Source organism: Elephas maximus, chromosome 22 (genome assembly GCF_024166365.1).
Source record: "Elephas maximus indicus isolate mEleMax1 chromosome 22, mEleMax1 primary haplotype, whole genome shotgun sequence".
In the NCBI taxonomy this organism is placed as follows: domain Eukaryota; kingdom Metazoa; phylum Chordata; class Mammalia; order Proboscidea; family Elephantidae; genus Elephas; species Elephas maximus.
Window position 1 is genome coordinate 9,696,003 of NC_064840.1, and position 13,419 is coordinate 9,709,421.

At 50.3% G+C, this 13,419-nt stretch overlaps 1 protein-coding gene across 7 annotated transcripts in view; it reads left to right on the plus strand.

Moving 5' to 3' along the window:
* The window catches only part of CUX2 (cut like homeobox 2), a 276,654-nt gene that overhangs the window by 223,442 nt on the left and 39,793 nt on the right, over nt 1–13,419 (plus strand). For all 7 annotated transcript variants that reach the window (XR_007514987.1, XM_049866783.1, XM_049866784.1 and 4 more), the window contains exon 5: nt 11,460–11,594. Coding sequence is in view for 6 of the 7 variants with exons in the window: in XM_049866783.1 (XP_049722740.1) it covers nt 11,460–11,594 (135 nt within the window). In the remaining variant the exon portion in view is untranslated. The remainder of the gene's footprint in view (nt 1–11,459; nt 11,595–13,419) is intronic.

Sequence of the window (13,419 nt, forward strand, 5' to 3'; positions counted from 1 at the left end):
GTGTAAAATATGAATAAAGAACTCACCTAATTATAGGGCTGTTGGGTTCAGTGAGTAAGTGGAGGACACTTAGCATGGTGCCTGCCAGAGTAATTGCCCCATGCGATTCATTCAACAGCTGGTGAGCACCTACTGTTGGCCAGGCAGCCTGCTCAGCACCAGAGGTACAATGATGAGCAGAACAAACACTGTCCCTGCCCCTTATAGAGCTTTCTGTCCAGCTCAGTATATGGGAACTTTATTACAGTGGACACAAGTTCAAGTCCTAACTCTCTGACTGTATCTGTCTTCAGACCTCCCCCGCTGGAGAAGCATCCTCACCCCCCACCATGACTGGGACGATTAAATGAAGTGAAGCGTATACAGTCCTTAGCAGAATATCTGGCACTTGGTAAATGCCCAGTAAGCAATGCTGCTGCTGTCATTATCGTTGCTATTTCTACTGTTGTTTTTGTTGTTATTATTATTATCAACACCACTCAATGTCAAGAAGTAAGACCCTCATTCCCAGCCACTCTGTCCCTGCTAAGCCAGGAGGCCCTCCGAAGCAGCAGGCCCTGGCAATGGAGGGAAGAAAGAGGTGGGTGGACACATGGCTCACGGCTGCGTATAAGGGTTTCACACTCCATCTGCTGTCAAAAAGTTAAGATTAAAGGATCAAAGTTAGTCTCGCTGCCATCGTCAATAGCCTGAGCCTCCCACCCACGCAGGCGCCCGGAGCTGGGGCCCAGATGGGAGAAGGCTTCTGTCTCGGGATATTTTGGAGGGGCGCATGCATACTTCTGCATATATGTGTTTCTAAACAGCCTCTCGGACAGCCTTTCCGGCTCTGGCTTTCCTTAAAAAGCTCCAAATGCCACTTCCCTTCAGATGGACACAGTGGGAGGATTGAGACAGCTTTTCCTAGATTCCCCAACAACCCCCCTCCTACGCACAACCCCATAGATGCTTCAAAAAAAAAGAAAAGAAACGCCAACAGCATTAGCTAGTGGTGGAAGGTGGAATAGTTGATGGTGAACCCATTTCCCCAAATAGATGATGGTGAACCCATTTCCCCACTGTGCCTTTGGAAAACCTGCTGTGGTATTAAACTATGATAAGCCCTTTGGCAGTATTCTCTAGGGGTTCCGGTCCAGTGTAACCAAAATGATTTAGTCATTTTATTAAGCAGCTTATGCGTGAAGCACAGGTTGACGGGTGTAGGACAAAGGCAGTTCCGTTTCCCTATGATGTCCTCCGCCCCCACTTGCCCGTCAGGACCCACCACCTTGGGGGGTTCGTATTTGATCTTCTGCTACTGACAATGTGCTCAACTAATCAAAAAGTTTTGTTGTGTTAAAATGCTTCTGATTTGGGGCCCCTGTTTTGGGTTTTTTTTTTTTTAATTCCATCCGTATCTAAGGCCGTTTGATTCCTGCTTACACTACCCTCGTCTGTATATCCACTGTGTGTATACTGCAGAAGTGAAGTGGGGAGAAAGCAGGTCCAGCTCCCGTCTTTGGGCGGGGGAGTGCGTAGCCCCGGGCAGCCTGAAAGATTTCTGGTGGAAGTGCTGAGCCTGGCATAAGCTTGGGCTCCTGGGCTCCAGTCAGGAGTTGCCGGATTGTTCTGTCACTTCTCCTGACTCCAGGATATGAGGCTTGCTGGGCACTGGAAGGGAGCAGGGGCTTTGGAGGTCAGAAGCTTTGTGAGGGCCAGCATTTCCCCAGGTTGGGTCGCCTGGCCTGGGGAGTGGCGGAGGTGTACTGGACGCTGACACTGAATGCGTTGCATGACAGACGTTGCCTTTCTGCTTCCTTCCAGGTGCAGTCTGAGTTGGGTACTGGAGTGTCTTAAACATATATTACACCTGTGAATCTCCTGTTTTAACCAAGAGAGGGCCAGCCTTAGGCTCCAGGTCTGGGGCAGGCAACACGGTCCAAGCAGAATTTAATACCATCAATTTTCTTATTTGGTTTTTCTTTGTTTTTATGGTTAAGTCATCTTCTATTTATGATACAGGATCCTAATTTTTTATTTACAATAATGTAGCAAAATTTCTATTAAAATATATTTAAGTAAAACATCAAATTGAGTCACATAAGGACAAATATCAAATCGGTCATCTTTCAGCGGCTTGTGGATACAGCAGAAGGTGTGGAGTGAGCACCCCAGTGACTGGCATTTGGACCACACTGGCATGGGGGAGAGGCCTGGGTTGGAATCCCAGCTCTGTTTTTCCAGCTCAGTGACCTTGAGCAAGTGGTTTCCCTTTGCTGGGCCCCAGTTTTCTCATCTGAAAAATGGGAGTATTTTTGTTTCCTAGGGTGCTATAACAAATTACCCCAAAGCAGACCCTTAAAACAACAGAAGGTTATTCTCTCACAGTTCTGGGAGTGGGATTCTGAAATCTCGGTGTCAGTGAGACAAGCTCCCTCTGAAGGCTCTAGGGATGATCCTTCCCCACCTTATCCTAAACCTCAGATGGTTGCTGACAGTCCTTGACGTTCATTGGCTTGTAGACGCCTCACTCCAGTCTCTGCCTCTGTCTTCACATGGCCTTCTCCCCCAGTGCGTCTCTGTGTCCAGATGTTCCTCTTCTTATAAGGACCTAGTCATTGGATTCGGGCACAGCAATAGGAAACCCTGGTGGCGTAGTGGTTAAGAGCTATGTCTGTTAACCAAAAGGTTGGCAGTTCCAATCCACCAGGCACTCCTTGGAAACTCTATGGGGCAGTTCTCCTCTGTACTATAGGATCGCTATAAGTCAGAATCGACTCAACAGCAGTGGGTTTTCTAAATCAATATGACCTCATCTTAACTTAATCACATCTGCAAAGACCCTGTTTCCAAGTAAGGCCACATTCATAGGTAGCAGGGTTAGGACTTGAAAATGTCTTTTGGGGGACACAGTTAACCCCAGAACAGGGAGTAATAGCTGCAGTTACCTTGTAGATCTTTTGATCTGTAGCGAAATAGAAATGCAAGCACGGTGCCTGACGCATTACAGATAGCCAAGAAGAGTGAGTCCACTTGAGTTCTGGGCTCCAAATGCTGGGTTGGGGGTCTCGTCTGCTTCATGCCCCAGCCTCACAGGTATGGGGCCCCATCTGCTCCAAGATGAATAGTTGCTATTGTTTCGGGGGTGAAGACCAGAAGCTTGTGCTTGGAGGGCCAGAGCCCACTCTGAACCCAGGTAACATTCTCAGCCACAGGACCCAGACCAGCCTACAGCGAGGGGAGGTGAAACCTGCCCGGAAAGGAGTCACCTGGGCATCACTAGCCTCTCTGAGCCCTACATCCTCATCTGTAAAATAGCCCAGTGATAATGAAGGTCAAATGAGGTTGTATGGGGGGGATGGTAATGTTGAGATGGGTTGTGGGGGTGGTCAGCCGCCCTTCCTTGGTCTCATGTGAACTGTTTCTCCTGGTGTTTCTTGTGTCTAGAATATTCTCCCTTATCTCCCAGCTGGCTCCCTTATCTCCTTCAGATCTCTGCTCAAATGTCACCACCTCAGAGAGGTCTTCCCTGACCACCCTGCCTCAGACATCAGCATTCCACACACTCACACACACCAGCCTGATCCTGCCATATTTTTCTTCTCAGCCCCTCACACTGCCCTTGGTTTATTTGTCCTTTGTCCATCTTTCCCCTCTAGAATGTCAGCCCTATGAGGAAAGGTCCGGAACCTTCCCTGGCACACAACAGATGCTCAGGAAATATTTGGCAACTGAAGAAATGGTGTCTAACACATAGTAGGTGCTCGATAAAAATGTATCGACAATAAATCACTGCAGTGGAGACTGTATGAGTTTGCTATTGCTGCTGTAACAGATGACCACAAACTTAGTGGCTTTAAAACAACACAGTTGTATTATGTTCCAACTCTGGAGGTAGGCAATCCAAAATGGGTCTCACTGGGCTAAAATCGGGGTGTTGGCAGGGCTGCATTCCTTCTGGAGGGTCTTAGGGGAGAATCTGTTGCCTTGCCTTTTCCAGCTCCTAGAGACCACCTGCGTTCCTCAGCTCATGGACCCTTCCTCTGTCTTCAAAGCTAGCCACGTAACATCGTCCATCTTTCTCTGACTCTGACCCTCTTCCATCTGCAATCTTAATTCCTCTTTGCTTGTAACGTCACATATTCACAGGTTTTGAGGATTAGGACATGGACAACTTTGGGGGCCAGTATTCTGCCAACTACAGAGACGCTCCCACAGAAAATGCTGGGACCCCCTGGTGTCCTGCCCTGTCACCCAGACTCCCAATGATTTTGTCTTTTATCACACATTTTAAGTAACCCATGTGTATTGAGCACCTACTACATGAAAGGTCAGTGCCGGGCCCCGGGGGATGAAGGGAGGACTCAGGCATGAACACAAGCTATCCAGACCCCACGACTGTCAGGTTCTCAGAGAGAGCTCATCCAAACATTTTAAAGATTTCTTGTCATTTCTCTGTCTCACAGTTTGTGTTTGTGAGAGTAGCCAGTGACATTGAGCTGATGGTTTGAATAATACCGTTGCACAAAGTAAGTTGGGATCCCTTGGGTTTGGCAGCTGTGTGGGCCAAAGATTTTACCTTTGCATAATTTAGCAGAATCCTCTGGTTGTCTGGTTGCTAGTAATTTTGTCTTCCCTAACTGAATACCCAGCAACAGTGGTCCAGGGTAAGCTCTCAGGGCTCCATGGATTTCTCCCACATGGGGGAGGCGGGAAGAAATGAGTCTACCAGTATGCCGTAAAATCTGGGGACTCAGCGCTGTGTGCAGAAGAGAAGGCGGAAATAAAGAATGGAAAACGCCTTGGGACGTAAATCATAATCACTGCTGTGTGCATTTTAGAACAGGGACCCAACTCAACCCACAGCCCAGTTCCTTGGGAGCTAGAGAGGATGAAAATGCAGGGAATCAGACCCCAGGACCTGCTGCTTTCTCTTATGGAACAGGCTTGTCTCCCTGGAAGGCAGCTGAAATGGGGCTGCAGGAAGGAAGTAGGTTAGACTTGAGTGAGGACCTCTTCCTGTGAGACTTGGAGACTTGGCAGCTCCTCAGGTCCTGCCTCCTTGCAGTTTATATCCAGTCCATTACCACATCTCATCAGTTCTTCTTCCCGTCTGTTTCTTGAATCTGAGTACTTCTCCCCACCAACACTGCACTGTCCTCATCCAACTAACATCCTCAGTTACCTGGATTATTGCATTACTCTCTCTGGCTCCCTCTATAGTCCATTTTGTGTGCTGCAGCTTGAAAAAAACCAAACGTCACTTCCCAGTGCCCTTGGGAGAAATCCTATCCCCATCAATGTGTCAACTGAGGTGCTTTGTGGCCTGCCCACCGCTAATCCACCTTCATCTCCCTACTCCCCTGAACTCTCCAGTCAGCCACCTGGCCTTGGTGTCAGTTCCTTGGATGCCAGACATTCCTTCCAGCTGCCGGCCCTTTGCACAAGCTGTTCCCTCTGCCTGAAACTCTCTTCCTGCAGATCTCGTGTCCTCTTACCTGCTCAGAGAGGCAATCCCTGTCCCCTTCACCAAGGTGGGTCCCGCTGCCCTGGGCTGTTCATTAATAGAAACATTCTCCCTAGTCCCACTAAGCACATTTGTGAATGAGTGGCATCTGTCGCCTGCACTGGGATGCCGGGTGTAGGAGGTCAGGGCTCTTGTCCACCTCATTCACCAGTGTATTACTCAGCACCGGTAAAGCAGACACCTGGACTCATAGGTTCCCCAGCGAGCTCAGCCTGACTCAGGCTAATCACCCTGGAATGTGCCAGCTTCACACTGCACAGACTTCACATGAAGATGCAGGTGGGGGTGTCAGCACATTGCCCAAGGCCACACAGCAAGCTGACTGCACCTCAAGGCAACTTGGCTCACTGCAGGGTCACGCAGCCCTGGGTTCAAATCCCACCTCTACCACTTCTGAGCTGGGCGACCTTGGGCACATGGCCTCTCCTCTCTGGGCTTTCATTTCCTCTGTAGAAAATGAGGATAATAACAGCATTTGCCTCAGTTACTGAACAGACATTTATTAAGCACCTACTGTATGTCAGTGAACACAACAAACCCTTTGGCCTCTTTCCTCCTTCATCCTTTCTTGAGGACAAGTGTGGCGGTTTGTCTTTCCTGGCTGTTTCCTGGACAGGCCTGTCCTGAAAGTCAAGCCAGAGTAAGCGCCTGAGTTTCCTTCATCGTCCAAACCTGTGACATGGTCTGGGAAAGCCCTGGGTGTGCTGGCCTGCTGGGCCTCACAAGCCACCTCAGCTGGTCGCTTACCCCTCACTCTCTTCTAAGCCTTCTCTCCTCGATCCCTTTATTATTTGGCCCAGTGTTTACGCAGCTTTGAAATGAATGGATTGGGCCAGTGATTTCTTTAGTCTCCTTTTGTCAAAATCAGTTCAGTGTGTGTATCAGTTGGGGTTCTTTAGTGTCACACAGCAGAAGCCAATTCTGGATAAATTATTAAGCAGAAAAGGAGTTGGGGAGAATGGTGTGACCACCTGGCTGGACAGGATACTGCCAGCAATAGCTGAACAGAGGGACTGTAATGTCCACCTCATGATTGAAGTTCCCAAGGTAGAGATCTGATTGGCCAGCCTGACTCAGGTGACCTCCTAGGGGAAGGTGGGAATATTGATTGACAGCCCCGTTGGAAGCTAAGTCGGACCTTTTACCAGAAATGGAAATTAAAACTGGGTGGCAGAAGCCACAGATCCACTCCTACCCGCCAGGGGACATCAGTGCCTGGGAGAAAGGCCAAGAAGGTCGAACAGCTGTGGCACAGAGAATCCCCACCTGCTTTTCCCTAAAAGACTGGAAGTGACACACACACTATCCACATGAGAACCTTGTGGACTGAGGCCCAAAGATGTTTGACAAGTTCCCCAGGGGACTATGATGTGCTCCTCCCCCACCCACTTAAGAACCTGCAGGGACACTCGAGGACCTCCCTTATCTTGCCAGTTGGACCCAGCCTGCCCGGGTTCCATCTCTTCCACTGCTGCACCACACGCACGATTCCACCTCCCTCTGCCTCAGTTTTCCCATCTGTAAAATGGGGGAAATAACAGTACCTACCTCATCATGTCATGGTGAAAACGGAATGAATCATCATCAGTGTAAAGTACTGAGAAGAACACTGGCCCGTGATAAGTGCTGGTATTGGCTGTGAGGGTTCAATTGTAGCCTGAATTTGTCTGAATCACCTGAAACTTACCCCCCACTTTCTCCCTCAAACTGGGGAACCAGAAGGCAGCATAGTGTGAGAGGAAGAGGCCCTCAGGTCCATCTCAGCCCTGTCACCAACTTGGTGTTCGATTCCAGGCAAGTCACCAGACCCACCTGCCCCCATCTGTGCACTGGGGGAGAGCGGTGGGCCCTAGACAAACTGATCTGATAGGTCCCTCCCAGCACGACTTTCTCAGCAGAAATCTTTGGATCTCAAGTGGCGTTCCCAGCAGGATTATTGGATTCCAGGTCTCCTGGGATTGATGAGACCATGTGAGGCCAAACCCTGTTCCCAGGACTCCACAGAGAGTGACCATGTGGTCAGCTGGTGCCCAGAACGCCAGGGAACCAGGTGTGCTGCCTCCCCTCAGGTTAATAACAGCAGCCAGCACTTAGCAAGCCCCACCGTGCGCCAGCTGTACGCATCTCCATAAACGTTCTCTCACCCAGCCTTTGCAACACCCTGCTCGTGTGGCCCCGTTTCACAGATGGGAAAGCAGAGGCTCTGAGAGGTTAATTGCCCAAAGATCATACCTCTTGTTGGAGTCAAAACTAACTCCTGATCACAGGTCTGAGCTACACCAACAACCTCTAAATCATACTGCCTCTCTCGGTACTTTTAATCCTCCCAGTAGTAATTCCTGGGAAGGGTTGTTGTTGTATGCTGTCGAGTCGATTTGACTCCTAGCAACCTATAGGACAGTAAAACTGCCCCATAGGATTTCCTAGGCTGTAATCTTTACGGGAGCAGATCAGCAAGTCTTTTCTCTAGTGGAGCCACTGGTGAGTTCAGACCACTGACCTTTCAATTAGCAGCCAAGTGCTTAACCATTGTGCCACTAAGACTCCTTTCCTGGGAAGTAGGAACACTTAAACTTTCCCACCTTATAGATGGGAAAACTGAGGCTCAAAGCCCTATGGGATTTGGATGCAGAGCGGGTCTTAGAGCCTGTGAGCTTAATCACTGTGTTCTACCCTGCACCAGCAAACACAGATGAAAACACAGAGCCTGGAAACCCACTGAACTTACATCAAGTGTCCACCCAACCCCATTCCCTCCAGCTTCTCCAGGGGCCACCTGAAATCAGCTTCCCCAGGACAGAGCACACAAGGCGGCAAGGAATGACCTGCAGGGCCTCCGAGCAGAGTGAAACATCAATACTGGTCCGCATGAGCTGGGCGAATGACATCCTTTATCAGGGCCCCTGAGCCACGAGCCAGATCTTTCCCACCTCCTCCTTGGAGCCAGGGCCAGCCCTCTGTGCCGCCCAGAGCTGCCCCCTCCCATGTTTATCTAACTTCTCTGACCCTGGCGAGTGCTCATTGCTTCTTTATTCCTTTCTAAAAAAACAGGACACAATAGGAAGCGTTTCCTTGAACTTATTAAAAAATCCAGACTTGTAAATTAATTTGTTCATGTTGTACAAAGGCAGTGCAGATGGACTCATTAGCATGCACACAACAAATAATTATAGATGAATTTTTAGCTGGCCTGCCTAATGCGCTTGCTGGGTTAATTATGTCAATGTATAATTACATCAGCCCGGGGAGACATAATGGCATACCCCGCTGAGCAGGCCCTGCCTAATGACGGGGCGTGGGGGAGTGCTGACAGAGGAAAGACGCGGCGGCGTTCACGCGCACCTGCTTACCTCGGCACAAACGCCCGTTGTCCAAGCCTCCCGCCACCTACACAAACAGGTGGAAGAAGAGAAAATGGACAAGCATCCTTGTTCCAGCCAGACCTGAAGGCCCTGTGTACAGGCACTGCCCCATTTCTTCCATCAGCAAATATTTATTGGGTCAGACTGTGTGCCAGACTTCGTGCTAAGCACAGTGGGTCCAGTGGGGGAGCAAAAAACATATACCTCCCAGTGCTCCCTGTGGAGTTTGCAGTCCAGTGGGTGTTAATTCAGCGGACTTGCAAATAAGTTTAAGTAGTAACTATGATGGATACTGGAAAGAGAAGGTGCAGGCAGCTGGGAGAGCTCATATCGAAGGTCTGACTAGTCAAGGAAGGCTTCCTGGAAGAAGTAGCATTGGGGTTTCAATATGGAAGATGAATAAGCAGTGACTAGCTGGAAGGAGTAAGGGAGGCAAGGGTATTCCAGGCAGAGTCTCCTGCCTGTATATAGGCTCTGCAGTGGGTGGGTGCATTGGAGGACCTGAGAGAAGGCCAGTGGGACTAGAGCACAGAGAGGCAGGAACAATGAGGGCTCCCATTTGTTCTGAGCTTACCAAGTGCCAGGTGCTGTGCTGGGCATTTAATGTGGATCTTTGTCCTAGCCCCATGAGGTCGGTACTTGTATGGAGAGGCACAGAGAGCCCAAGTCCCTTCTTAAGGTCACACATCAATCCCGAGAATTAAGTATGGATTAGACCACATCCCAGGGTGTCTGACTCCAGAGTCCATGCTGTCCATCCTGCTGCCCTCAGCAGAGAGCAGTAGCCAGGCAGATGCTGGAGGGAGGCTCCCAGAGAGGTACCAGGAACGGAGGAGATGGCTTCAGCGTACTGGAAAGAACTGTGGACCAGACCATGGGCACCTTGGTCAGGGACGAAGAGATCTGGGCTTCCCTGGGCACCCCGGACACCTCCTGTGACTGCTGTGGGGGGAATGTCCACATCACTGGGGCAGCAAACATTTGTGGTATCAGAGTCTCAACTCCATCCTTCAGCAAGTTAGCTGGGCTGTCTGAGCCTCAGTTTCCTCATCTGTGAAAATGAGTGGTCTAAGCCAGCCTCCAACTACGAAGGTCGTAGGACCTCAGTCTCCTGGGGCTTTGTAACCTGGAAAATGCCACCCCAACCTTGGAATTATCCAGGTGTTATTAGTCCCTGCCCTAGGTGGGGAGTCAAGGAAAGCTTCCCAGAAGAAGTGTTGCTAAACTCTAGACCTGAAGGAAGATGGTGGAGAAGGGGTGGGAGAGGGAATGAGATTCCAGGCTGGCCGGGAGACCTGCACAGCTCGCTTACAGCAATTGGGGGATTGGGAGGCATCTTACATGCAGAAAAGTCACCATTTTATTGACAGCCGTGTGTCACAGATGATGGTGTATTAGTCTGGTCCACACAGAAGCAGGCACCAAGTCAGGCTTATACTGCGCGGCTGCTATCCGTGAGGGACACGCCTGTGAGAGGAAATGGGGAGGGGCCAGGGGGCTGGGAGAGTCGTGGACTAAGGAGGTGTGAGCGCAAAGGAAAGGGAGAGGGAGGGAAGGTTGCTGGAAGCGTGCAGTCCAAGGAAGGCCAGGCAAGGCCACAGGGGAGTCCTCAAGCCCAAGGCGTTTCTCAGAGGAGCCCGTGTCTCCGGGAATTGACCAGACTTAGTGTCCCAGCTGTGCACAGGGTGTTCTCAGCGTGACGGTGTCAGAGTGCGGCAGCTGGAATCCTTGCTCAGCCATGATTCCTGTGGCTGGAGATCTGCAGGGCACATTCTTACGGCAGCCACAGATGACATCATAAAAAGAACCATTTGCCACCGAGTTGATTCCAACTCCTGGTGACCCCGTAAGTGTCAGAGTAGAACTGTGCTCCATAGGATTTTCAGTGTCTAATTTTTTTAGAAGTAGAGCACCAGGCCCTTTCTTCCAAGGTGCCTCTGGGTGGACTCAAACCACCAACCTTTCGAATAGCAGCTGAGCATGTTAACCACTTACACGACCCAGAAAATGCAGTTACAGGCAGTCCCCAGGTTATGAACATCCAACTTAAGTATAGCCCATTTACTTACGTAAAGCCTATTATATTAAAGATTTCAGGTCCATACAGCGCTTCATAACAAATAGGCCCTACTTTGCAACGCACACAGAACGTTCTTGTTCCTATTACTGCATTTTTATGTTAAAGGTGTTTTAGTGTATCTCGAAGTGTTTCTTTTAATTTTTTTATGCATAGGAAGGTACACTGTATACTAAGACAAACACTTGACTAACTGATGTTAGCTGCAAATCCTACCTAACTGTTGCGACTTACATACAATTAGACCTAAAGACAGACTTAGGAAGAGAGCTCATTCGTAATCCAGGGACTGCCTGCATTACCATAATTATTGTGATCATTATTATTCCTAGCTGGGCAGGACACCTCTCACCCAGGGAGAAGGCTGCTCCCTCCTAAAGCAGAAAATCCACGTTGTTAACCCTGAACCATCAGAGCGACTCCCAGATGGCTCTTGTGGATGCCCCGCTAGGTCACCATGGAGGGACCCAGCACCTGGGCCCTCATCACCCTACCCGCCTCTCTTCCTCTGCAGACCCCGTGCCTGTGTTTGAGGCGGCTCGCAGCCTAGACGACAGACTGCAGGCCCCCAGCTTCGACTCCAGTGGGCAGCCTCGGCGAGACCTGCACGCTTCGTGGAAGAGGCATCCCGAGCTCCTTGGCCCCAAAGGTACTGATGAGTCTTCGCAGTTGGGTGGGACGTCCGTGACAGACAAGTGGGCTATGGATCTTCAGCAGCCACTTGGACACCCTCAGTGGGGTGGCGGGTAGGGATCTTGACTTTATCCTTTTAGAGGTGGGATGGGTTAAGGTGACACTGCCGCTGAAACAGATGAGCCCTCAAATCTCAGGCTGAATATATTTGAAAGGTGGGGAGGTTACAAGGGATGCTCCGTGCAGTCACTCAGGGACCCAGGCTACGGAGGTCCTGCCATCTGCAACATGTGACATCTGGAGTCACAGTGAATGTTGACAACCAGCCAACAATCAGAGGAAGAGAACGTGGAGGGTCCTGCTGGGGTTTACAGAGTCCAAGCCTGGAAGTTCACCTATCACTTTCACCCACATCCCTTTAGCCAAAACTCAGCCATGTGGCCACACCTAGCTGCAAGGGGGGCTGGAAAATGTAGTCTACCTGTGTGCCCAGGAGGAGAGGGAAGCAGGGGTTAGTGAGTGCACAGCACTAGCTCAGCCACAGATCCTGAGAAGAGATGAGCTGGGGCTTAAAGAATACCTGAGCTGATATTAGAGTCCCTAGTGGGTGCAAACTTTTAAGTGCTTGGCTGCTAACTGAAAGGTTGGCGATTCAGGTCCACCCAGAGACACCTCAGAAGAAAGGCCTGGTGATCTACTTCCAAAAAACCAGCCGTTGAAAACGCTGTGGAGCCCAGTTACAGACTGACACGCGTGGGGTCGCCCTGAGTCTGGGTCTGGTTTACATAACAAAACCATGTCTGTGCTGTTGACTACTGACACCCGGCACCTCCGCTGTGCCTCGGGCATTAGGCCCCTAAGAAGTGTGGTGAATGAAGAAAAGAATACTCAAACAAGCAAGCTTATAGGCAAAAACGGAGCCTGGGTGGCACAAGGGGTTTGTCATCAGCTGTGAACTTACAGGTTGGTGGTTCGAACTTACCCAGCAGCACTGCAGAAGAAAGGCCTGACAAGCTGCTTCCGTAAAAATTATGGCCAAGAAAACCCTGTGGAGCAGTTGTACTCTGCAACACGTGGGGCCTCCATGACTCGGAACTGACTTCACAGCAGCTGGTTTCGGAGCCGACGTCAGATTCTAGACAATGTCCCGTTTTCCTTTCTGCCTGTAAATATCCAGATGCAGAAGCCTGGGGTCTTGGCCCTTAGCAGGAGTCTTAGTGTTAGGGTCTAATGGAGTAATATTGTACCTCTGACACTCTAAGCTTGGGACCAGTTGAAAAAAGACATTGGCAGAAATGCCTTCCAAGCACTGTCTCTGAACTTGTCAGTTCTTCATCCCCAGCTCACATGCCGACACCTCTGTGAAGCCTTCTGAGATTCCCTAGCAAAACCCTAGCAAAACCGTCACTCCTTCCCCTGGGTTCCCCCTGGGGCTCAGACCTCCCTCCTGAGTAATAGAAGTGTGGAAACTGCCTTTCTAGAATGTTTGCTGTGTGGCAAGCCCTGTTTGTGTGCCTTTCCCACGCCATTCTGTTGTCTCCCAGCATCACCCTTACGAGGTGTCCCTGGCCCCATTTCATAGATGGGAAAACTGAGTCTCAAAGCCAGCAGGTAGCTGATCAGGGACTCAGACCAAGGGACTCTCTTGAGGTCACTTGTTGCCCTGTGTCACCATGGTCTTACCTCGTCTTCCTGTTTGCTGCCGTGGCCCCAGCTCCTGGAACATACCTGCCATGTGTGCGAACAATGGGTCAGGCTCCCTAAGCCCCTGTCAGCCACTGAAGGGGTGCCCTGCGTGAACCACCCAGCTTGGCTCTTGGTCTCACATGCCAAGTACACAG